Below are 24,134 nucleotides of genomic sequence, written 5' to 3'. Positions count from 1 at the left end.
CCCCATGGGGTGGCAGGGCTCCAGTTACTTGAGTCTTGTTTCCTCAGCTACAGAATCCAGATGACAAGATGTGCCTTACAAGGTCCAGGAACATTAGCCTTGTGTTTTCAGCCATATGGATTTGTTTCTAACCTTTCTAGAACTGTCTTGGTTCTTGAATGCACCATTCATCTGCTTTTCCATTCAGCAGATACAAGCTGCTTGTGCAAAGATTTGACTTACCTGTTGAGTTGCAACCAAAAATTAAGTGAATGTTAGAAATATTTTAGTGCGATGAAGGAGAACAAAACTGAATAGGCTGTTGAGTGAGAACTTTGAGAGGAAATGAGCAATTTAGTAGCTGCTTTGGACAGTCTGGTAAGGTCTCTCTGAAGAGATACATTTGATTAGAGATGTAAGTTTAATGTGGGAGTAAGGATATGAATCTAAGGGGGAAGAAAATCTTAGGCACTCAGATCAGAAGGGGCAGAGACTCTTGAGAACAAAGTGACTTAGTGTGTTAAGAAACAAGGGCTTGGCAGGATGGCTCAGTGGCTAAATTCTCACCTTGCACACGCTGGAATCCACTTTCATCTTCCTGCTCATGTACGCTGCAGGAGGCAGCAGATATGCCACCCATGTTTGGCTTTAGCACTGCTGAGCTGTTGGGAGGTTTAGAGAGTGAACCAGTAGGTGTAACATTTTTCACTATTTCTTTTCCTCTCAAATAGGTGAGTATATAAATGAACAAATTTTGTGGTGGCCTACTTTTTCAGGGATTTTATGGTAGGTTGCTAAGAAGTAAATCATCATGATTTAATCTTGAGGGTGGAGTGACAGTGTCATTATTGTCTTGTGAAAATTAAACTTTCCTGGTGCGAGCCACACAGTCCTAGAATTGCTTTTTTTCCTATGAGAAGCTTGATAACTGTTTTTGGGATGAGTTCTCTCCCTTTGAAGTTTGTTCCCATTTTGATGATAATGAGAGTGCATCATTAGATTACCTGTGATTTCTGTGTCTCTAAAATTAATTTAGGCACTGGAGAGTTGAGCTCATTAAATCTGATTTTTAAGTTTTTGATGTATAGATGAAAGTACTTTTATGCTTACAATGAAAATTGAATTCTTTTGCTTCCTTAGCGCTGGCTGACAGAGCAGAGAGCTCAATGTCCTCATTGCCGGTGAGTCATTTGCCAAGATTGTGACTTTGGTAGCTAGCAGAGTAGTGGGGTCAGAGGGCACCTAGGGTTCTCAGGCAAGTGCCCCCTCCCTCTTCTTTGTGACAGTAGTTGAATCAGAACTAAGCAGCTTGTGTAAAAAAAGGTGCGGACTGTCTTAATTTAGAGTGATGGAAAATGATTGTATTGATATGGTTATGCCACTACCTGTCTTGAAAATTATTGTGTAACTTCTTACCCTTGCTTTTATAATTGAAAAAAGTTTTTAGAGGTTATGGTTAACAAGACCATTCTGCAAGATTAAACATGAAGTAAAATCTCTTCTAATACTCTTGCTTTTTCATAAAATAAGTTTTCTTGAACAAGTCATCAAGTTTGTATCTGTTCTATGCATTTTCTGTAATATACTGATATACATGTTTGCTTTTCCATAAAATACAAATGATGTACCTTTTAAATGTAGTTTGCTTTTCAAATGTAAAGTATGGTAAATATACTTGAGATTGTGTTTACGTATAGTCATTTCAAGAATGTTTGCATGTATTTGTATGCCTTGGTTTATTTATGCTCACACTGAGAGACATTTAGATAGTTTCCACCTTTGGTTATTTTCAAATATTGATGTCATGGTGCCACCTTACACGCTATTTTGTTATTTACTCTGTTTAGGTTGGCCTATGTTTTTATCAGCACTATCAAATAGAACTTTCTGTAATGACGAAAATGTTCTGTTGCTCAGCTATTATGGTAGCCAGTAGCTATATCTGTGGCTGTTGAGTATTTGAAACGTGTCTGATATAACTGTGATAAGATTTAACTTATTTAATTTTACCTTTTTAAGCATTTAAAAATTATTTTTGAGTCTGTGATAAAGATGTTCTGTCTGCCAGTTCACCCCTCAGGTGACTGTAACAACCAGGGCTGAGCAAGGAACCAAGAACTGCATCCGGATTTCCCACATAAGTGGTAGGGGTGCGAGCACTTGGGTCATTGTCTGCTGCCTTCTAAGGAGCGTTAGCAGAGACGGATAGGAAACAGCACAGCTGGGACTTAGACTGCTGCCGAGATGTGGGCTGCTGGTTTCTGGTGGTGGCTTAACTCATGCTGCAGAACCAGTCCCCTCATTTTTATTTGTATATTCAGATATAGCTTATGACAGTACAGCTTTTGGACAGTTCAGCTTCAGATGAATGAATTGAGGGTTCAGTCTGTAATCTGAGTTGTCAGTAATTATTTTGTTCACTTTTAACAGTGTTGTAGTATGAATATGATTGTGAGGTCTGTTTTTAGAAGTGTTTTGGTCTTAGTGAATAATCTTAAGTTAGAACGTTTGTGGATTTTCTCCTCAGTGCTCCACTCCAGCTGCGAGAACTAGTCAATTGTCGTTGGGCAGAAGAAGTCACTCAGCAGCTTGACACCCTTCAGCTCTGCAGTCTTACCAAACACGAAGAGAACGAAAAGGACAAGTAGGGCCTGTTTTTCTTTTTTAAATCAGTATTTAACAGAATTTACCATGAATTTTAATAGCATTTCCTTTTTATTTCTAAGTGAGTAATATGATCTTACTAGCATAATGCTTGCCATTTATTTTGTGTATACATCCTCAGGAGACACAAAAATCCTCTGCTAGACTGTGAGGATGCAAGGGAAAATGAGATAATCCTTTCTGCTTAACTGTTCAATGGGGACACAATGATAATACAGTGTTCCATTATCTAGGGGGATTGTCAAGGAACAGAGTTTTTTTTTTTTTTAAGATTTATTTATTTTTATTGCAAAGTCAGATATTCGGAGAGGAGGAGAGACAGAGAGGAAGCTCTTCCATCCGATGATTCACTCCCCAAGTGACCACAAGGCTGGTGCTCCAGCTGTCTAAAGCTAGGAGCCAGGAACTTCCTCCGGGTCTCCCACGCGGGTGCAGAGTCCCAAGGGTTTGGGCCGTCCTTGACTGCTTTCCCAGGCCACAAGCAGGGAGCTGGATGGGAAGTGGAGCTACCGGGATGAGAACCAGCACCCATATGGGATCCTGGCACGTTCAAGGCCACGGAGCCAGGCCCGGAGCTTTTTTCAAAGATTTTATTTTATTTTATTTTATTTCATTTCATTTCATTTTCATTTTCATTGGAAAGACAGCTTTATAGAGAGGAGTAGAGATAGCTATATTAGAAGTGGGGCAGCCGGGTCTTGCACTGATAGCCATGTGGGATGCTCATGTTACAGGCCGTGGATTTGCCTTACTGGCCCCCAACAGTAGCACATTTCTTAGGTGAAATTTATTGATTGCCAATGTAGAGGGAATTATTGGCTTGGAAAAGCCCTTTCCCTGTTGTTGAGCTTTGATTTATTTCTAAAGATTTATTTATTTGAAAGAGCTATGGACAGTGAGACGGAGAGACAGAGAGAAATCTTCATCCTCTGGCTTACTCCCCAGATGGCCACAGTGGCAGCAGCGAGGCTGGTCCAAAGCCAGATTCTTTTTCTGGCTTTCTCTTGTGGGTACAGGGACCCAAGCACATGGGTCATCCTCCACTGTTTTCCCAGGCACTTTCTTTTTTCTTTTTTTTTTTTCCAAGATTTATTTATTTTTATTGAAAGGCGGATATACCAAGAGAAGGAGAGACAGAGAGGAAGATCTTCCATCAGATGGTTCACTCCCCAAGTGACCACAATGGCTGAAGCTGAGCCAATCCAAAGCCAGGAGCCAGGAGCTCTTCTGGGTCTCCCACGTGGGTGCAGGTCCCAAGGCTTTGGGCCATCCTCGACTGCTTTCCCAGGCCACAAGCAGGGAGCTGGATGGGAAGCAGGGCCGCCAGGATTAGAACCGGCAACCATATGGGATTCTGGGCGTGCAAGGCGAGAACTTTAATCACTACATTCTTGCGCCGGGCCCTCCCAGGCACTTTCACAGGGAGCTTGATGAGAAGTGAAGTAGCCAGTACTTGTACTGACACCCGTATGGGATACTGGTGCTGTGGCAGCTTTACCCATCACGCTGTAGTGTTGTCCCATTGTTGGGCTTTTATTAGATGCTATCATAAAAGGAATGGCTGGAACTGCAACATTGTGCAAATGTGCCTGTTGGTCCTTTTTGGTTTGCTGAAGATATCTATTGGCTAAGAATTTTTCTGATGAATTTTCTACATTGTAAAAACCATGTTATAGGGCCCGGCGGCGTGGCTTAGCGGCTAAAGTCCTCACCTTGAAAGCCCCGGGATCCCATATGGGCGCCGGTTCTAATCCCTACTGCTCCACTTCCCATCCAGCTCCCTGCTTGTGGCCTGGGAAAGCAGTTGAGGACGGCCCAAGGCTTTGGGACCCTGCACCCGCGTGGGAGACCCGGAAGAGGTTCCTGGCTCCCAGCTTCGGATCGGCGCGCACCGGCCGTTGTGGCTCAGTTGGGGAGTGAACCAGTGGATGGAAGATCTTCCTCTCTGTCTCTCCTCCTCTCTGTATATCCGGCTTTCCAATAACAATAAAATCTTTAAAAAAAAAAAAATATGTTATAAATTTGGTGATTTGGAAATCTTGCTAAATGGACTTTCAGAAATAATCTAATATACTGCTCCGTTAGTAATTTGTTATTGGAGGTTAAGAATGCTTAGGAGTCAGAAATCTACAATATAGATCTATATAGATGCTTTGTCTAAATTTCTTTTAGAAACATTTTTATTTGTTTGCCTAATGAAAATAGACAAAGGGAACTTTGACCTACAGGTTGATTCCCCAAATGTTTACACCAGCCAGGGCTGGGCGGGTAAAAGCCAGGAGCCTTGTCTGCCATCTTAGTCTCCTCCATAGGTAGCAGGAACTTAACATTCTTGGGCTATAATTCACGTTAACAGGAAGCTGGATTGAGAGGGAAGGAGTCAGGAATCATACCAGCGCTGTGATGGGATGCAGATGTCCCAAGTGGCCAGGCCACTTTATCACTGCTCCAAGCACCTGGCCTTGAAGCACTTTCTAAAAGATGCAAGTGTATCTGCTCTGTAGACAAGAGAAAGCTGAATTTAAAAAAAAAAAGCTTTAATGCTTGCTTTGGCAACACATATACTAAAAGAAATGTGTTTTTTTTTTTAATTTAATTTATCTATTTATTTTGGAAAGACAGATTTACACAAAGATCTTCCATCTGCTGGTTCAGTCCCCATATGTTTGTTTGTTTGTTTGTTTGTTTTTGACAATCCTTACATAGTTAATTAGGGTAAAAAGGTACAAGGGCTATAGGGAAGTGGGCAAGACTATTATTTCCCTATTGTTTCCTTCATATATCTGAGGTAAAGGGAATATTGAGGGAGAAGCCCCACCCAGTTTCCCACCCACCCCAGGTCCTGGATGTGGAGCATGGTCTGAGATCCTTGCTCAAGTGGTTTTTACGATGAAGTTGTTGAAGAATCCACTGATTGACATAGTCCATCATAGAGTCTCCATTTGTCCAGTATTTCACTGCCAATATATAACTGAGGTGGTGGATTGACCTGTTCTGTCTTCCGTCTTTTCTTGGTTAGGGTTCTGAGTCCACCATTTCCATTGGGCAGATCCCCAAAAGAAACTTTGAGGTATTCCCAGACCAGATTCTTGTATGTACTAGCTAGTATAGGGCCCGCACAGTCCATCGCCCCGATCAGCTGGTGGTAGCAATTGCTGGATTGATTTTGTTTTCAGCCCCGACTTCCACTGGAACCAATGGGTGTTGCAGTCCAGGATGGCTGCGTTTTTTTTGGTGTTCACATAGCTTTTGCTGTGTGCACGTACAATCTTGATGCCTTTTCCTCTCTCAAGAGCACTTACACTGTTAGATTAGGCTCCACCCTATGAAACCCTGTAACCTTTTCTAAATAGGCCCCATCTCCTATATAGTGTCACATTACTAGGTGTAGCTTCCTCTTGGGGGTATTTTTTCTGTTTTGTGTTTTTTTTTGGACTGGGGGTGAGGCACTGAATTCTGTAGACTAGAGTCCAACTTAATGACTTGCATGTTGATACCCAGCTTAGGAGAAAACTTAAGCTTGAGTTGTTCATTTGCCTTGAAGATCTGGTATTCTCTTGTGCATTGGTTACTGTTTTCATTTGTGTGTGCACCGATGCTCAGCAGGTATCTGCACATAATCAGCCTGTGATGAAGCACTTGTTTAATTAATGGTATGATAAAATGTATTTGTAATGAAACTAAGATTGTGTTATACTAGTATTTGCATTTTATATCTAAATCTATATTTTGTATGGTTTGTAAGGTATACATTAATGAAACTAGTACTTTAGAAAGTTTTGTCCACATGAATTTATTTAGATTAATTCATAGGCATGGAAAACCTTCTAGATTCTGTTTCTTAGACATCTTCACTTACAGCTATCTGATCTGTTTTCCCAAGCTTAGAAGTTTGTTGCAGTAATTGTTTCAATTTTAATGTATAACTGTCTTGTTTTCATAATGTGTAGGTGTGAAAATCACCATGAGAAACTTAGTGTATTTTGCTGGACTTGTAAGAAATGTATCTGCCATCAGTGTGCACTTTGGGGAGGAATGGTGAGCAGAACAAAATTCAGTATATTGTTTTTAGTTAATATATACTTTTAGTTAGAAGGCATTGAATACATATTTGGTTTGGGTAGAAAATAGTATCAGTTTACTTTTTGAGAATGATGATAGATATACATCTGCCTTGTAGATGCCTTTTAAAAGGTATTGTATCTTAATCCAAAAGAACCTCTTTGATGTGATTGTTTGATGTATAATATAAACCTCTTATATAAGTATTTTAACTTATTAAATGCATATTCACTTGCAGACTTTGTGTTGTAAGGTCAAGGTCTTTGATTTGGCTAAAGGTCTTTTGATCTGATACACTGCCATAATTTCTAGTTTTGGTCTTTTTTGGAAATAGAACAAGAAGGTAGACACTTTTGAAGCAATATTTGAGTGTAAATCTTTCTTGGGATTTTTTTTCTATTTTTTAGTTGCTTTTTTTCAAGCCAGTCTACCTTTAACACATCTAAAGCATTTAAGTTAGTATTCTGAGAATTTTTTTTTTAAGATTTATTTTGAAAGTCAGATATACAGAGAAGAAGAGAGACAAAGAGAAAAATCTTCTATCCATTGAAGAATTCATTTTATTTGTCAGTTATGTGCTGTTGTAAAAATTATTTACTTATACTGATGGCTGGAATTGACATAAATAGGTTCTGAGTAGACTTAGTAGATCATTAATGAGGAGAACAATTGAAAATGACTCATATTGACCAGAAAGATTTAAGTTCTTACAGTTAAAGCCTTAAATCGGTTAGCTCTTGGAAGAGGCAGTTGACACATTCTTTTCCATTTTTTAAGGGAACGTCTTGTTTTATCTTGGACATCATTATGGGGAGCTTTGGATAGAAAAGACTATTCTAATAATTATCTACTATAATAATTTTCTTATAATAAGAACTTACTCTATTTATCCATTCAGAATTTCAAATTACAATACTAAAATTGGATAGCCAAGTGTCTTGGTTTATAGAACGAGAAATGAATCTTTGAGCTCAATGCACTGAATTTGCAAAGTTCATTTCTCAACAGTAACTTTTTGTGGATTGGAAGTGGGTTTGTTGTTCTTGTTAATTAAAGAGAGAGAAAAATCTTCCATCCACTGGATCACTTGTCAAGTGGTCACAACAGCCGAAGCTGAGCTGATCAAAAGCCAGGAGCTTCTTGTCTCCCACACCAGTGCAGGGTCCCAAGGGTTTGAGTCATACTCTGCTGCTTTCCCAGACCACAATCAGGGAGTTGGATGGTAAATGGTGTAGCCAGGCTGAATTAACCAGCACCCATGTTGGATCCTGGTGCTTACAAAAGAAAGATTAGATAGTTGAGCCATCACGCCCTGATGTGATAAATTTTAGGAATAAGAGCTGCATAACTGTGGAAGCTGACTCTGTAATACTGAGCTAAGCTACAAAGAATGAATAGAAAGCCTGTGTGAAAGAACATGAAGGATAATTACTTTTAAATAAAACAGAATAACTTTTGCAGCATTCTGGTGGAAAGAAGTTTGAGGACATGAAAGAAAGCTAGTGTTGTTTAAGGATGAATAGTCAGCTAATAAGGTTACGAAATGGTTTGTGCTGTGATTTGAGAATTTTGTGTTTTTCTCCTAATGAGTATCATTAGGAAGAAATTTTAAAGAAGTTTTGGCATGGGCCAAGAGAATTTAAGCAAAAATTTATTTGAAAATAGTTAGCATTTTGTTAGTGCTTCTTGTGTTGAAAAGCAAGATAGATGTAGCTAAGAGATATGAAAATGTTCTATAACTGTTGTTATTAATTTAAATAGCATGGTGGCCATACCTTTAAACCTTTGGCAGAAATTTATGAGCAGCATGTCACCAAAGTGAATGAAGAGGTAGCCAAACTTCGTCGACGGCTCATGGAACTGATCAGCTTAGTTCAAGAAGTGGTAAGACTAGTGTTACAAGATAATTATCCGTTTTATATTCTATAACATATGTACATTTTTAACATATAAGTTGATTAGATTTTTTTTAAAGATTTATTTATTTTTATTGCAAAGTCAGATATACAGAGAGGAGGAGAGACAGAGAGGAAGATCTTCCATCCGATGATTCACTCCTCAAATGACCACAACGGGCCGGTGCTGCGCCGATTATCCAAAGCCAGGAGCCAGGAACTTCCTCTAGGTCTCCCACATGGGTGCAGGATCCCAAGGCTTTGGGCCATCCTCGACTGCTTTCCCAGGCCACAAGCAGGGAGCTGGATGGGAAGCTGGGCCGCCGGGATTAGAACCGGTTGCCCATATGGGATCCTGGCACGTTCAAGGTGAGGACTTTAGCCGTTAGGCTACCATGCTGGGCCCAAGTTGATTAGATTTTAAAATCTAGAAATTCGAGATTTGAATGTTTGACAGGATTGATCATCAGTAGTTAGTCTCATCAATTTCAGACTAGCTGAGCAACATGCATCCAAAGTCGTGGTCTGTAGTGACCTGGTTGAAGCTGGAGTGTCAATGAGTTTATGGAATCCCTTTGGTAAATTTAATATTTGACTTCTAACAGAGTCAATATTGACTTTTATAGAGTCACTATTCTTTGTACACCAACTTTTGGTAGAATTTCTGCTACCAAGCAATGCATTATTTTTGATTTCCTGAGTTAGATCTCTTCAGAGTTGCAGCCATGGTATTTATAAGTATTCTTCAGGAGCTGTATGAGTCAGTTGTCTAGGGTTAACTATTTATTGTTTAGAATGTTATTTCCATGGGAAAATCTGATAGGCTTCAACTAATTATATGCTAAAATACTTTTGGAATATATTCTGTCTGAAGTTGCCAGGATGACAATTATAAAACAGTTTACAGCTCTTTAAAAAAATTGCTTTTTTTCTTTTAAGACTTTTATTGCAAAGGCAGATTTACAAAGAGAAGGAGACAGAGAGAAAGCTGGTTCACTCTCCACAAGTGGTTGTGGCCAGAGCTGAGTTAGTTTGCAGCAGGAACTTTCCTGGGTCTCCCTCACGGGTGCAGGGTCCCAAAGCTTTGGGCCGTACTTGACTGCTTTCCCAGGCCACAAGCAGGGAGCTGGATGGGAAAGTGGAGTGGCTGGGACAGAAGTGGTGCCCATATGGGATCCTGGCACTTGCAAGGGAAGTATTTACCAATTCAGCCATCGTGCCAGCCCCTACAGACCATTTCTAACTTAAGAACAGATGTTATGTTTTGGGAATTCCTTTAGGAATCAAAATTTGAATCATTTATGGCATACTTATATAAAAAAATCATGTTATTTTCTTTGTTTTTCAAATTCAATTTATTGTTATTTTTTCTTTTTTTTTTTTTGCCTTTTGTCTTCTAGGAAAGAAATGTGGAAGCTGTAAGAAATGCAAAAGATGAACGTGTTCGGGAAATTAGGAATTCGGTTGAGATGATGATTGCTCGGTTAGACACACAGCTGAAGAACAAGCTTATCACACTGATGGGTGAGTGCTGAGGGGCTCATGTGCTTTGAATCTCCCTTGGTGTTTGATATTGGAGTAAAGTTTGATGAGATGTTACAGACACCGGAAATTTTGAGATTTTAGACTACTCCATGTTAGGATCTGGTCATGTGATTGAAGCGCATTGAAGCAGCAGTTTTTTATTCAGTTTAATCAGAATCCCTACTACTAATGTTCCATTTCTTTCATTACATTTTCATTGAAGATGCAAAACTTAATACTTCATACTTGAGAATATCAGGTGGTCAGCACTGTGGCTTAGTCAATGAAGCCACTGCCTGTTGAGCCAGAATCCGTATGGGTGCTGGCAGGAGTCTGCTGCTCTGTTTCTGATCCAGCTCCCTACTTATGCAACTAAGATAGCAGAAGCTGGCCCAAGTCCTTGGACCCCTGCACCCTCATGAGAGACCCAACAGAATTTCTGGGCTTCTAGCTTCAGACTAGCCCAGTCACAGCCATTGTGGCTATTTGGCGAGTGGACCCATTTGGATAAAAAATGTCTCTCTGTATCTGCCTCTCTCTCTCTGTAACCCTGACTTTTTTTTTTTTTTAAGATTTTATTTATTTTATTACGAAGTCAGATATACAGAGAGGAGGAGAGACAGAGAGGAAGATCTTCCATCCGATGTTTCACTCCTCAAGTGAGCCACAATGGGCCAGTGCGCGCCGATCCGAAGCCGGGAGCCTGGAACCTCTTCAGGGTCTCCCACACGGGTGCAGGGTCCCAAAGCTTTGGGCCGTCCTGGACTGCTTTCCCAGGCCACAAGCAGGGAGCTGGATAGAGATTGCTTTTAACTATTTTTCTTTGACCTATGTGTAATTCTTTTTTTTTTTGAAAGATTTATTTTTATTTATTTATTTTTTTAAAGATTTATTTTATTTTTGTTACAAAGTCAGATATACTGAGAGGAGGAGAGATAGAGAGGAAGTGGAGCTGCCGGGATTAGAACCAGCGGCCATATGGGATCAAGGCGAGGACCTTAGCCACTAGGCCATGCTGCCGAGCCCAAGATTTATTTTTATTACAAAGTCAGATATACAGAGAGGAGGAGAGACAGAGAGGAAGATCTTCCGTCCGGTGATTCACTCCCCAAGTGGCCACAACGGGTAGGTGCTGCGCCGATCCGAAGCCAGGAACCTCTTCCAGGTCTCCCACGTGGGTGCAGGGTCCCAAAGCCTTGGGCCATCCTCTCCTGCTTTCCCAGGCCACAAGCAGGGAGCTGGATGGGAAGTGGAACTGTAGGGATTAGAACTGGCGCCCATATGGGATCCCGGGGCGTTCAAGGCAAGAACTTTAGCCACTAGGCCATGACACCGGTCCCGACCTATGTGTAATTCTTCATTTCTTTTGTAATATTCAAGACTTATCTTTTTAAGATTTATTTTATTTTTGGAAAGGCAGGTTTACAGAGAAAAGGAGATACAAAGAGAACTTCCATCCACTGGTTCACTGCCCAAGTGGCCACAACAGATAGAGCTGAGCTGATCTAGAGCCAGGAACCAGGAGCTTCTTCTGGGTCTTCTACGTGTGTGCAGGGTCCCAAGGCTTTCGGTAGTCCTCTACTGCTTTGCTGGGCCACAAGCATGGAGCTGAATGGGAAGTGGAGCAATTGGAACGTGAAATAGTGCCCATATGGGATTCTCGCGCATGCATAGTGAGAATTTAGCCAGTGAGTCATTGTGCTGGGCCCAGCATATGTATTCTTTATTTAGAAGGCAGAGAGATATATACAAATGGAAATATTTCCATTTTTCAGTCTGTTTGTTAATACCTGGCATCCAGACCAAAGCCGGCATCTCATCCTAAATCTCTCCCAAGTACTTGAGCTGTAACTTGCTGTCTCTCAGTGTGTTCGTTAGCAGAAAGCTGGAATGGGAAGAGTAGCTGGGACTCAAATCTAGGCACCCCGATTCGGTTTGTGTGCATTTTAACTAGTATACTAACTGCTGTAACCAAGCACCCATCCTAAAGATAGCTTTTGTATTTAAATGAAATATTTTCAGGACTACTGTATTTCTTGAATTGTTACCATCACCTTATTTAGTATTATGAGGAACTTTATCTTTTATTTATATTGTAATTTCTGGCACTAATATTGAAGTTTAATCAAGTGTGATAGTGTGGCAATAGGGCGATATCTGATCATTAGATGTGGGATGTAATGATGGTAGAAATTACTGGGGTGGTTCTAGATAGCAGGTTGAATCAAGAACTTTTGGAATCAAGAACTTTTTTATTTCAAAAATAAAAGTTATACCTGTTATATCTTTAACAAATACTACAAATTAATTTAACTTCTAACCTCATGGAATACATATTTATTCAGAATGTGATTTGGGAAAAGCAATCATATTTAGCAAGAATGCCTGATTTTTTGTTGTTGTTTAAAAATATGCAAGATTTCTTTCCTCCTTTTCTGTATTAATCTTTTTGATCATGATTTCTTTATTCCTTTCTATTTCCAGATTTTTAAAGCCATTTGTCTCTGGGCTTGTTTGCTTGTTTGTTTGAATAGATTTTTCTATGCATAAAGGTATTTTTTGCTGACATTTAAAATAAATATTTGGTCCATTAACTACATACCTTTTTAAAGTAAAAAAATTTGGAGGACAAGTTATTTTAGAATAACTGAATGGATTGCATGTTACTTTTAAAGAAGATTTACTTATTTATTTGAAAGGCAGAATTAAAGAGAGATCTTCCATCTGCCGGTTCACTCCCCAGATGTCTCCAGTGTTCTGGCTGGGCTTGTCTGAAGCTGGGAGCAAGGAGCTTCCTCTGGGACTCTTGGGTACAGGGACCAAGGCCTTGGGCTGTCGTCTGCAGCTTTCCCAGATCATTAGCAGGGGGCTAGAGCTGAAGTGAAGCATCTGGGACTCATGAAACACTGGCACTTCAGGTGACGACTTTATGAACAGCACCAGCACAGTGTGTTATTTTTTCTTCCAAAGGGAAAATGAGGGTCTAGAAAGGTAATTGTTTCACTTGACGTGTGGGATATACAATGCGTTTCTTAGATTTATTTGATGGTTTTGTCTAAATCTAATTTGTTGGTTCTGAAACTCTTCAGAAGTACTGTTTTGTTAGATTCAACCTCTTTAATCTTTAGGGAAATCGTTGGATCGCTGTAGTGAGGAGTTTTTATTATTGAATATGTTTGTTGGAGGGGCTGGCACTGTGGTGCCGTGGGTTAAGCTGCTGTCCGCAGTACCGACAACCCCTATGGATGCAGATTTTTTTTTTTTTAAGATTTTATTTTTATTACAAAGTCAGATATACAGAGAGGAGGAGAGACAGAGGAAGATCTTCCATCCGATGTTTCACTCCCCAAGTGAGCCACAACGGGTCAGTGCGCGCCAATCCGATGCCGGGAACCAGGAACCTCCTCTAGGTCTCCCACACGGGTGCAGTGTCCCAATGCGTTGGGCCGTCCTCAACTGCTTTCCCAGGCCACAAGCAGGGAGCTGGATGGGAAGTGGAGCTGCCGGGATTAGAACCGGCGCCCATATGGGATCCCGGGGCTTTCAAGGCGAGGACTTTAGCCGCTAGGCCACGCCGCCGGGCCCATCTATGGATGCAGATTTGAGTCATAGTGCTTTCATTTCGGTCCCATCTTCCTCCTAATGAACTTGGGAGAGCAGCAAAAGATGACCCAAGTGTTTGATCCTCTGTACTCGTGTGGGAGACACAGATGCATTTTCTGACTCCTGGCTTTGCTGACCCAGGTCTTACCCTTGTGGCCGTTGAGGAGTAAACCAGCAAACAAAAGATTCTGTCTCTGCAACTCTTTCAAAAAAAAAAAAAGAAAGAAAGACAATGGTCAGTGAAAGTTAAGTCTGTAATGAGCATGTGTGTTAATGTTTTGTTACTTTTAAACAGGTCAGAAGACATCTTTAACTCAAGAAACAGAACTGTTAGAATCCTTACTTCAGGAAGTAGAACACCAGGTAATGAAATATTAAATTTAATGAAATAATATATATTTGTCAAGATGTTTTAAAAGTATTTTTCCCCCAACCAGAATATCTCAATGAGATCAATGAGATCTGTGATTTTCTTTGCTATTGAGTAGTTTTATGAAATAAGAATTAACTGTTTCTTTTCAAGTTTTCATATTTGAGAATTAAGTAAGATTGATTTTTGCAAGAATAGAATTGTATTTATTGGGAATAACTGATAGAAATCTGTAAATCTATAGAAGGTTAAAATCTCTTCCTGGGTGGCTTTGAGGTTGACTATTGTTATTAGTCACCTGAATACAGTGATTCTCATGTTAAAATTTAGCATTTTTATTTATTGAGGATCTATTAAGTGTCAGATAACAGGCATTGTTTTTGGTGTTTGGAATCTAGTGAACACCAAATGGCTAAGATTCTACAATTGTGGGCCTGGTGCGTGTGGGTGCTAGGACCAAAGGACTTGGGCCATCTTCATCTGCTTTCCCAGCACATTAACAGGGAACTGGGTTGAAAGTGAAGTACATGAGGGGGCCTGGCCAGGTTTGGTTGCGATAACAACAGTACAAAACACCAAATGCCATGGTGAAATGGCCTGTGCCAATAGGGAATGCAGCACCCAACCAGCACACCTCCCACTGATTTAGATGAGGGACGAGTGTGTGATGGGCAGAGCCGGGAAGAGCTGCAATACTCATCGGATCCAATGGAGGTCGGGGCTCAGAATAGAACCAACCCAGGGATTACAACCACCAGCTGATCGGAGTGATGGACTGTGGCGGGCACTGTGCTTACTAGTCGTGTATTTAGGAGCCTGGACTGGGAACACCTCGAAGTTTCTTTGGGGATTCCCCTGAACAAAATGGAGGAATCAAAACATTAACCAAGAAAAGATAGAAGATGGAGTAGATCAATCAACCACCTCAGCTATATGTTTGCAGCGAAAAACTGGACAAGGGGAAACTCTAAGACGGACTATGTCAATCAGTGGACTCTGCACCAGTCTCATCGTACCTGGATTGTTGCTGATCTAATTGATCGAGGTGACTCTCTGCTGGCTCTGCCCTCAAACCTGAGAGGGCCTCCCTAAGAGGCCGTTGAACTTGACTGGACAAGTGGGATGCTGGACTCTGTATGGTGTGAGCTTTTAATTAGGGAGTCTCGGTGGAACTTGGGCTGTGGTTATGCATCAAGGTGGGGGGACTGACCATGGGGGAGGGGTTTGGGGTGAAGGGGGGGGAATCCCAGTACCTATGAAATTGTGTCATGTAATACACTGTAATTAATGAATAAATGAATAGGAAAAAAAAAAAGAAAGTGAAGTACTTGGGCCCGGCGTGGTCGCCTGTCAGCTTAAGTCCTCTCCTTGCCTGTTCCGGGATCCCATATGGGCGCCAGTCCTAATCCTGGAGGCCCCGTATCCCATCCGACTCCCTGCTTGTGGCCTGGGAAAGCAGTTGAGGTTGGCCCAAAGCCTTGGGACCCTGCAGCTGTGTGGGAGACCCGTAAGAGGCTCCTGACTTTGGATCAGCTCAGCCCCTGCTGTTTCGGCCACTTGGGGAGTGAATGAACAGGTAAAATATGTTCCTCTTTGTCTCTCCTCCTCTCTGTATCTCTGACTTTCCAATAAATAAACAAAATTTTTATAAAAAAAAATGTAAAGGAGTCAGGACTCAAACTGCTACACCACAATGCTGACCCCCTATTTTAGTTCTTAATATGGTGAATTATATTACCAAAAACAAACCAAATCTGTACTTCAGGACTCAAATTTCCAGCTTATATTTATGTATTTATTGCCTTTTCGTTATATTACTGGATTCAATAAATTTGATTTTTGTTTGGTATTTTAATATCTGTGTATGAGAATATTTAGCTGTGGTTCTCTCCTTTCCCCTGGAAATACCCTTCATTTTGGCTTTGATATCAAAGTTATTCTAGCCTCAAAGATTATATACTAAAGTATTTTCCCTTCAGTTTTCTAGAATAAATTGAGTGACATTGGTGATTTTTCCTTAAGTATTTAAATTCACCAGTGGTGCTTTGTTTTGCTTGTGCAGTAGTTTTAACTACAAATTAAATTTCTCTAATAAATATAGGCTACTGAATTTATGTCGTTTCCTCATAAGTGAGCTTTGACCATTTGTATCTTCAAATTACTACATTTCGTCTGAACTGCTGCATTGTATGCTAATCAATGCATAGAATATTCATTTATGCTAATCAGTGTTATATTAAGGGTATATTCCTTAATATTCTTGAAACATTATTCTTGAAATCTGTGATGCTATTACTTATGTTCTGATAATGCTAATTTGGGTATTGCTTCTGCCTCTCCCCCACCCCCACCCCCCCGTCAATCTTGGTAGAGTTTAGTCACTTTCTTGATTTTAAAGATATAGATACTAGATATATTTTTATTTTTTTCTCTTTCATTGATTTTTAAGGACTGATTGAAATTTTTCCTTTGGTTATTCCAGGAATATGATATACTGGTTAAAATTCCATATGAAATACGTTCTGCTGTTATTATGTGGAATGTTTTATGTTTCAGTGATGAAGTTGATTGATGCTATTTAAGTTTACCCTATCTTTTCAGGTTTCTGTACACTGTAAGCACCCCTAGTCAAAAATTCTGAAATCCAAAATGCTCCAAAATCTGAAATTTTTTGAATCCTAATATGACAAGTGGAAATTTTCACAACTGACTGTATGTGACACAGTTAAGTCAAAACACAAGCATACCAAAAATACCATGAATGTGCATAAGGTGTAAATCAAGCATAAATAATGTTGTGTTCATTACCCAAGATAGCTCATTATTCATATTCACATATCCTAAACCTTTTAAAATGTTTCTAATCCAAGGCATTTTGAATATGGAATACACAACCTGTGCTTTTCAACCAATTTTATAAGGAAGATTTTGAAATCCTTATTATTGATTTCTCTCTTTTGACAACCTGTTAGTTGATTCATTTGTTTAAAAGGTATTGTATTAAGACACCAACATCTTGCATTGTTAAGCTCCATTGTCCCTCATCATCAATAAGAAGTGACTCTTTGTATTTCTGCTAATAATACTTGCTTTTCAATCTGCTTTGAAATCAGACCCACATAGTTTTGTTTGTTTGTTTTAATGTTTACTTTGTTTGAAAAGCAGAGATCTTCCCTCTGCTGGTCACTTACCAAATGGTCTCAATGGCCAGAGCTGGGCTGATATGAAGTCAGGAGCCTGGAGCCTCTTCCAGGTCTCCCATGTAGATGCAGGGGTCTAAGAAGTTGGGCCCTCCTCTGCTTCCTTTCCAGGCCACTAGCAGGAAGCTGGATTGGCAGTGGAGCCACTGGTGCCCTTATGGGATGCTGGTGCCGCATCAGAAGATTGGCATGCTGCACCATGGGGCTGGCTACATTAGCTTTTGTTTTCCAAGATTTGTTTATTTATTTGAAAGAAATACAGGGAAAATTGGCCTGGGTTGTGGGGGCAGGGATATGGTGGAGGGGAAAATGTGTATGCTCTGGTTCAGTCCTCAAGTGGTTTTAACAACCAGATCTGGGCTAGACTGAGCCCAGAGCCAGGAACTTTGTCCTGCTCAGGCCCAAGCTCCTTCTGTTCCTCAGGTGAGATAGTAGGAAGCTGGATCGGACGCAGAACAACCAGGACTCAGAGCAGCACTCCTGCTTGTGATCGTGGAGTTGTGTTTAACCCACTGTGCTGAAGTACTGGCCCCTCAGCTTTCTTTTAGCATTATTATGCCGTATCTTATTGTCGCTTAATTTTTTTAAAAGGTTTATTTATTTATTTGAAGTCAAAATTAAAGAGACACAGAGGGATCTTATATCCTTTGGTTTACTTTCCAGATGACGTAACAGCCAGGCTGGGCCAGGCTGTCATCCGACTTTCCCCTGTGGGTGATGTTCCCTTTGGGTCCATCTTGCCTTTTCCAGGGTGGAGAGGTGGAGTGTAAGCAGAGCAGCTGGACTGTGTCCAGCACCCAAGTGGAGTACTGGCTTTGCAGGCAGTGCTTTCACTTGCTGTGCCATGATGCTGCTCTTCTTTTATTTTTGGTATGTTTGGGTCTAGACATTTCAAGTCAGTGTTGATATGGTGCTATATATTTCGCTATTTTTTTAAATCCCAACTCAGACTTTGACTTTCAGCTTGTAATTTATAGATTAGTTTGCTAAGCTTGTTGATGTTATGATTTTTCAGTCTGTCATCTTACTATTTGTTTTCTGTTTGTACAGCCTTGTTTTCTTTAGTTTCTTTGTTAGTATTGTCATCGTTGGATGACACTGACAATAATTAAAATAAATGTAAATGGATTAAGTGTTGAGCTTTTAAAAATTCCTGTGCTGATCTGCATAAAAGGTAGTTCTAGAGAATGATGAAAAAATTTAGCATAAAATCATTACCATGTGTCAGAAAGTCTGTTACATGATAAACAAGAAACAACCTACCTTGCAAAGATGATAGGGACCAGCATTTAGGCCAGCAGTTAAGACCCCTTTCCTTCATATCAAAGTGGCTGGGTTTGTAACAGTGGGTTGGATGTCACCCTTCCTCCTTTCTAGTCTCTATCTTTTGCTCCTGGAAATAAGTAAATTAAAATTATAAAAATAATCATAATTTTTGTGTTCTAACAAAACTTAGATTCTGAAAGCTGCAGATAGAACTAAATTTTTTTAAAGATTTATTTATTTTTATTGCAAAGTCAGAGGAGGAGATATAATACATACAGGAGGAGAGACAAAGAGGAAGATCTTCCATCCGATGATTCACTCCCCAAGTGACTACAATGACTGGTGTTACACCAATCCTAAGCCAGGAGCCAGGAACTTCCTCTAGGTCTCCCACGCAGGTGCAGGGTCCCAAGGCTTTGGGCCATCCTCGACTGCTTTCCCAGGCCACAAGCAGGGAGCTGGATGGGAAGTGGAGCTGCCGGGATTAGAACCAATGCCCATATGGGATCCCGGGGCATTCAAGGCGAGGACTTTAGCCGCTAGGCCACGGCGCCGGGCCCCCTATGACTATGATTTTTTAAAATTTTATACTTCTGGGCCCGGTGCTGTAATCTAGTAGCTAAAGTCCTCGCCTTGAATGCGCCAGAATCCCATATGGGCGCCAGTTCTAATCCTAGAGGCCCCGTATCCCATCCAGCTCCCTGCTTGTGGCCTGGGAAAGCAGGAGAGGACGACCCAAGGCCTTGGGACCCTGCACCTGCATGGGAGACTGGAGGAAGTTCCTGGCTCCTGGCTTTGGATAATCGGCGCAGCACCGGCCCGTTGTGGTCATTTGAGGAGTGAATCATCGGATGGAAGATCTTCCTCTCTGTCTCTCCTCCTCTGTGTATATCTGGCTGTAATAAAATGAATAAATCTTTATTTAAAAAAAAATCATAGTCATAGTGATCTAGAGATAATTCGTAAGCTAGTGTCTGCAACTAACTGAAGAAAGTATTTTTGAAAAACTTCAGAATTTTTTTCTGAACCATCTGTGTGGAGCTGAGTGTTCACTGAAGCGTTAACGCTACTTGGGATTCCCAGATCCTGTGGTGGAAACCCTGAGTTCCAGTCCTGGCTGCGTTTCTGAACCCAGAACTCTGGAGGCTAATGAATGATGACCCAGGCATCTGGATTTTTGCAACCTCCATTGGAAGGTGTTTCTGGAAAAACAAGAGAAGATGGCTCAGATGCTTAGGCCTGCACCCATGTGGGAGACCTACATGGAGTTCCTGGCTCCTGGTTTGAAACTGGCCTAGACCCAGCCATTGGGGCCATTTGGGAAGTGAACCATTGCATGGAAAAACTGCCTTTGCCTGTTTCTGTCTGAAATTCTACTTCTAAATAATACATTTGTTTAAATGAAATATTGTGCATCACAATGATTCTTAGATGGATGTATGTTTTGTTACATGATATCTTTGAAGTGGGATGCGTCTCATTGCTACCCATGTCTCCCATATGGGTGCATGAGACCAAGTATTTGGGCTGTCCTTCATTGCTTTCCTAGGCACGTTAGTAGGGAGCTAGATCAGAGATGAAGCAGCTGCCCATACGGGTTGTGAGCCTTGCAAGCAGCAGTGAAGGTTTGCACAGTGCTGGGCCAGTCAGTAGTCTTAACTATCATGGCTGTTAGACCAAACTTCTCTTGTTTTGCCATTGGGATAACTTATAAAAACAGTGTTTTCTGTTTTTATATAGGATAATATGTGTATTATATATGTACAATATATAATAATATATGTAGTGGCTTGGGGAGTGAGTCAAAGGATGGAAGATCTTTCTCCTCCTCTCTTTGTATCTGCCTTTCCAACAAAAGTAAATAAATCTTTAAAAAAATGCAATCTAAGAAATACTTTTAATGGCTTTATATGATTTGTTCATCTGTATACATAAGAGCTTTACTGTACCAGTATTAAAGTGCTCACGTAAAGATTTGCTTATTTATTTGAAAGGCAAAATTACAGAGAATGAGACACAGAGTTAGAGATCTTCCATCTGCTGGTTCATTCCCCACATGGCTACAGTGGCTGGAGATGGGCCTGTTTAAAGCCAGGAGCCAGGACGACTTCTGGGTCTCACGCATGGATATAGGAGCCCAAGGCTTTGGGCCATCCTTTACTGCTTTCCCAGGCCATTATCTGGTAGCGGGTTAGAAGTAGAGTAGTCAGGACTTGAATCAGTGCCCATATGCAATGCAGTGCTTCAGGCAGTGAGGTTACTCGCAGAGCCACAGCACCAGCTCCAGAAAGCTTAAAATTTGATTCCAATATATGAGAATAGTAGAATATAGTTTGGTGTTTACTTATTTGGATGGCAGAAGTAACAGGGGAGACAGAGAGTAACAGGGAAAATCTTACATCCAATATTTGAATCCTCAGATGGCTGCAATAGCTAGAGTTAGGTCAGTCCAAAATCAAGGGGCTTGGTCAAAGTCTTCCATGCTGCTTTCCCAGGCACATTTCCAGGAAGTGAATCAGAAGTGGACTAGCCAGGAGTAGAATAGGCCCCAAATCAAGTTTATTTATTCAGTGACTTTATTGTTAGATTTCCTGTAGGTTCTTAATTCTTAAATCCACTTTTAATAATTTTATCTCATTTTTTTTAGGAAATGAAAATTATTTCCAATTTGTTTTTTTATGAAGGATTTTGGGGTGCCAGAGAATAACAATTTTATTTATTCAGATGATGCTTTTTCCTCATACAGTTGCGGTCTTGTAGTAAGAGCGAGTTAATATCCAAGAGCTCAGAGATCCTCATGATGTTTCAGCAAGTTCATCGAAAGCCCATGGCATCATTTGTTACCACTCCTGTTCCACCAGATTTTACCAGGTATGACACCTATACAGTTAGAAATTGCAGAAAATTATAGCCAAAAATATGTCACTACTTGGCCAAATTTGAAGACAATACTGAGAAGATTCTCTGGAGTTCTGATGAGGTGTATTATTCGGCATTAATTGCCTTGATCTTGCTAGTTGGGATGTGTGTGTATTGAATGCTAGGAGAGCACACTGTAGGGACACCTTACACCAGATCTTATGTGATTTACGTTACCTGAAGCAAGAGAAGGATTGAAACCAGGCCAGAGTACCTGAGGATGAGGAATGTGAGTCTTCTGAAAAAGATAACAACTTGTAAAGAATGGATGCAGATTCTTGCCATGATCAGTTTGAATGGTGGCTGTATTGTTAATTAGAATAAAGTATATCATTTTAGATAAGAACTTTTTAGTTAGTTATATTTTTTATAAGATTAAGCATAATTATTTTGCAATAGATTTTGTGTTTTCATATGGCAAACCACTACTTTTTTCAGGTATTACCACGATGTAACATTACAGATGTAGTTATTTATTTTTTTGTTTTTGGTAAACCCAGAAATTTGATCAATTAAACTTTAGAAAATATGTGTGAATATGTGCTAAAAGGGCTTGTGGGTAATTGCTTTGCTAGATTAATGATTATTTGTGTATGTCAGATTTTTGTTACATATTACAATACTGATAAGTTTTTTCATAAATGATATATTAGTGACATTTGTGATATTGAAACCATCTGAAAATAGAATAATGGGTTATCCCTTAGCCCATCTCATATTAGCTCGTTTGGAAGTAATTGAATGAAATTTAAAAATTGTGGGATTTTATCTTGCCTTGCGTGTAAGTGTTTATGTGCTAATTTTCCCTTGATTGTACTGTAATGTGTCACAGCTGTATAGGTTTGTTTTCTCAAAAGTAGTCTCTCGGTGCTCAAGGTTTGTTAATGTTTCCCATAATTTGTTCTGAAGAAGGAGTTTTGTGGATGAGTTATGGCATACTTTAGTTTTGTTACTTTTTTTGTTTGTTTTCAAAAAAGATTTATTTTTTATTGGAAAGTTAGTTTTGCAGAAAGAAAGATCTTCCATATGCTGGTTCGCTCTCCAGGTGACCATACTGGTCAGAGCTGAGCCAATCCAAAGCCAGGAGGCAGGACCTTGTTCCAGGTCTCCCACATGGATTCTGGGTCCCAAGGCTTTGAGCCATCCTCTAGTGCTTTCCCATATGAGGAGGGAGCTGGATGGGAAGTGGAAAACCGGGACAGGAACCAGTGCCCATTTGAGATCCTGGCACCTGTAAGATGAGCATTGAGCCATTGGGCCAGCCCCACTGCTTTTAATATTTAAACCTGTTTATGTTTGTTTCATGATTCAAATTCCTGATCCAAGCATCGATTTCTTATGTTTTCCTGTTTCCATGAGTGCTTATTGTATTAGTCGCATGTATTTTATAAAATACTTGTGGGGTCTTCATTTTAATTGTACACTTTTGATGGATATATGAATTCATCTGATTTGTTGTCAAGCAAAACTTTAAACTATTTTTTGAGTGCTTGCTTAATAGTGTTTTCAGGATATGATGTAAAAATATTTTTAAACTGAAATTTTAAAGTTAATGTAATTTTAATGACATATTTTTCCCTTTTTGCTTTTTAGTGAATTGGTGCCATCTTATGATTCAGCTACTTTTGTTTTAGAGAATTTCAGGTAAGAGCTTTTGGCAGCTCTTTATAGTTTGTATACTCATAATAAAGAGCTAGAGGAGTATCATTTCTCAGCAGAATAGAGATTTGATGTATTGTGTCACTTAGTCTAGTTAGTAAAGAAGGTTTACTGCTAAGCTGTAGAGGTTGTCTGCGCCATACAGGGAAGTAAGTATATGTTAATTGTTTGAAACTAGAATTATTTACAATTTTGTATTTTGTAATTTTTGGAAATATTTAATGTTTTAGGGATGGGACCTAAGTCCAAACATTAGATTCATGCTGTTTCCTACATATCTTACACGTCCTTGTGGTGTTGTTTCCGTAGTGTAGTGGTCATCACGCTCGCCTAACATATCTTACACGTCCAAAGGTATTTTTATGTGATATATTTAATAAATGTGTGAGATCATCTATTTGTCAAGTTAAGTTGATGCTCAGAACATTTCTGATTTTGGAACAACTTGTATTTTCTTTCTTTTTTTTTTTTTTAATTTATTTATTTTAAGAAAGAGTGAGTTTCTATCCATTGAATCAGTCCCTCTGTGACCACAATTACTATAATTTTGTATCTCTCATGTAAGGATTTCCTTACATATTTTAAGATATAGCAGACATTTTGTTGGTTTCCTTGTTGAAACATTGAAAAGAACAATAAGGGACCAGCACCATGTTGTAACACACAGTGCCTCAGCCCTGGGTGCTGGCATTACTTATGAATGCTAGTTTGAGTGCTGGTTGTTGCATTTCTGATCCAGCTCTCTGCTAATGCCCTGGAAAAGCAGCAGAGAATGGCTCAAGGCTTGGAGCGCCTGTACGCATCTGGGGAGTGAACCAGCAGATGAAAGATCTCTCTCTTTTTCTAGAACTCTTTTATATACACAAATCCTTAATTAGAATAAGATAATTATACTACAGAGAAAGAAAATCTTATATTATGCTTTTTATTATCTTTTTAATGTAATAGACTTTGTTGATGCAGTGCTTAAGTTTATGATACTTAGTACTAATT

At 39.9% G+C, this 24,134-nt stretch overlaps 1 protein-coding gene across 1 annotated transcript in view; it reads left to right on the top strand.

Moving 5' to 3' along the window:
• The window catches only part of TRIM37 (tripartite motif containing 37), an 81,551-nt gene that overhangs the window by 5,622 nt on the left and 51,795 nt on the right, over positions 1 to 24,134 (top strand). Inside the window, exons 3-10 of the mRNA XM_004590973.3 lie at positions 1,120 to 1,160; positions 2,507 to 2,623; positions 6,594 to 6,681; positions 8,467 to 8,589; positions 10,001 to 10,124; positions 14,023 to 14,090; positions 21,310 to 21,434; positions 23,076 to 23,126. Coding sequence (XP_004591030.2) covers positions 1,120 to 1,160; positions 2,507 to 2,623; positions 6,594 to 6,681; positions 8,467 to 8,589; positions 10,001 to 10,124; positions 14,023 to 14,090; positions 21,310 to 21,434; positions 23,076 to 23,126 — 737 coding nt within the window. The remainder of the gene's footprint in view (positions 1 to 1,119; positions 1,161 to 2,506; positions 2,624 to 6,593; positions 6,682 to 8,466; positions 8,590 to 10,000; positions 10,125 to 14,022; positions 14,091 to 21,309; positions 21,435 to 23,075; positions 23,127 to 24,134) is intronic.

This window comes from Ochotona princeps, chromosome 17, assembly GCF_030435755.1.
Source record: "Ochotona princeps isolate mOchPri1 chromosome 17, mOchPri1.hap1, whole genome shotgun sequence".
Classification (NCBI taxonomy): domain Eukaryota; kingdom Metazoa; phylum Chordata; class Mammalia; order Lagomorpha; family Ochotonidae; genus Ochotona; species Ochotona princeps.
This window is presented reverse-complemented; position numbering and strand designations above follow the sequence as displayed.